General features: G+C 23.5%; 1 protein-coding gene across 1 annotated transcript; it reads right to left on the reverse strand.

The window, feature by feature from the left end:
• Positions 1 to 236: 236 nt before the first annotated feature.
• Positions 237 to 1,808, reverse strand: LOC105460367 (the record flags this gene model as incomplete). Its single annotated transcript, XM_011706811.1, has 3 exons — positions 1,719 to 1,808; positions 691 to 753; positions 237 to 622 (listed from the first exon to the last, which is right to left on the reverse strand). Coding segments are annotated over exons 2-3 (443 nt in total), but the record flags the coding sequence as incomplete, so codon positions are not given.
• Positions 1,809 to 1,826: the final 18 nt, after the last annotated feature.

Raw genomic sequence — 1,826 nt, forward strand, 5'->3', positions numbered from 1 at the left:
TAAGTCATTATATATATATATATATATAATGAATATATATATATATATATATATATATAAGAAAAAAAATATATATATATAAGTTTTGTATCGGAAAAATTCCGATATTTACTGCAAGTAGTCAAAATCTATAGTGTATGTTACATATGTAGATACACAATGATGCTAATCAGTATTCTAAAGCAAAGAATTTATTAAAATTATATAAGTTAATAAATTAAATTATATTTATTTACCTTTTTGCTTTGCTCCACAAATCCGCTGTTGTCGCAACTGATTGCACTTCAGTCAATTTTTTTTCAAGGACTGTCTTCATTGTAACGTACACTTGACAAAGTTTTTCTTTTAATGTTTTTCTACACATTATATGCATGTGTGAAGGAAGTCCAATTCTTACCATATTAATAAATGTTGGACTATCTACAATGGACAGTGGTTGAATATTTTCTATAATGAATTTTAATATTGCTTTATCCAATATTTTTTGAGTAGCCGAGTTTCCAGAACCCCATCTTTCCAATATGTGGTATTTATTTGGAACAGTATTGCTATTTTCATTTAAATGTTTCTTTGACAATTGTTTTCCTTTGTCAATGGCATCTAACATATGTGGATGTTTTGCCTATAAATAATTAGAAATTATTTAAATTAAAAAATTGTATTTACTTAAGCCAACATTTCTATACCTACTATGTTATATATTTTTGATTTGAGGTTGAGTGTTTCATGTAATTGTGCAGATTCCATGGAAATCTAAAAGTTTAATTAAAAAAAAATTTTTTTTAAATTTCTAATTCCTTGCTATTATTATTATACTATTTATAGCCATTATTTACTAGCCGTCTATAATTAATATTTATTATTATTTATTGAAATTAATATTTATCTTAAACGAAAATTTACATAAATAAAGAACAAAACGATAAGACTTGAATGACTTAATATTAAAAACATTAATAGAAAAATCGGCTAAAAGTATTTTGCATACATATATTCAAATAAATTTAAAGTTACAATAAATATTTATTTCATATATGCACAAAGTATCACGTATAAATATTCGTATGCATACAAAGTATCGTATTTTTATTAACTGATCTTTTTGTTAAATTTGTTTTTAATATTTACATAAGTCTTAACTTTTACTTCTTTATTTATCTAAACTTTGTTTTATTATATAAGTTACTTAAATTATTATCATTGCTTTCGATTATCATATTTATTCTTAAAAATCAGAATAACAATTATATAAAAAAATGACCTAAGCTGTGTTTCGTTATTCACTGTGAGTACTTATACCTCTATTTTGTAACTTTTAATGATAGTGTCGATATAATTACGTTGTGTAAGTTGTGTTGCACAGCTTTTTACCATGTATAATAATAATAATACTTGTGCAATGATAACATAAAACGATACCAAGTCGTTAAGAGTTACAGAATAAGGGTACTGAGGTAGTATTCTCTTCTGTACACGTTATCAATAATTGTCGGTATCATATATGTTAATATATACAGAATACTGCCCCTAAAAATCTAGTTTACGTTATGTATTCTACAGATTTTCAATACTCACAGTGAATAACGCAACCTTAATTTCATATGTCATAACATTGATATCATAATCTATTAAACCTATTAATATTCAAAAATAATTTTATTTTAATATGAAACCAAGATTTTTTTTATAAAAAATGTATTAATATAAAGAAGACTTACACTAACATGTTTTCTTAAATTTGCAGTTGTAGTTTTACTAGCATGAATAATTTTTTTTCCAATACATATTTTGCATAAAAATGCTCAATTTTTCTCATTTCCAAGTTT

Source organism: Wasmannia auropunctata, unplaced genomic scaffold (genome assembly GCF_000956235.1).
Source record: "Wasmannia auropunctata unplaced genomic scaffold, wasmannia.A_1.0 LD323554.1, whole genome shotgun sequence".
NCBI classification, from domain to species: domain Eukaryota; kingdom Metazoa; phylum Arthropoda; class Insecta; order Hymenoptera; family Formicidae; genus Wasmannia; species Wasmannia auropunctata.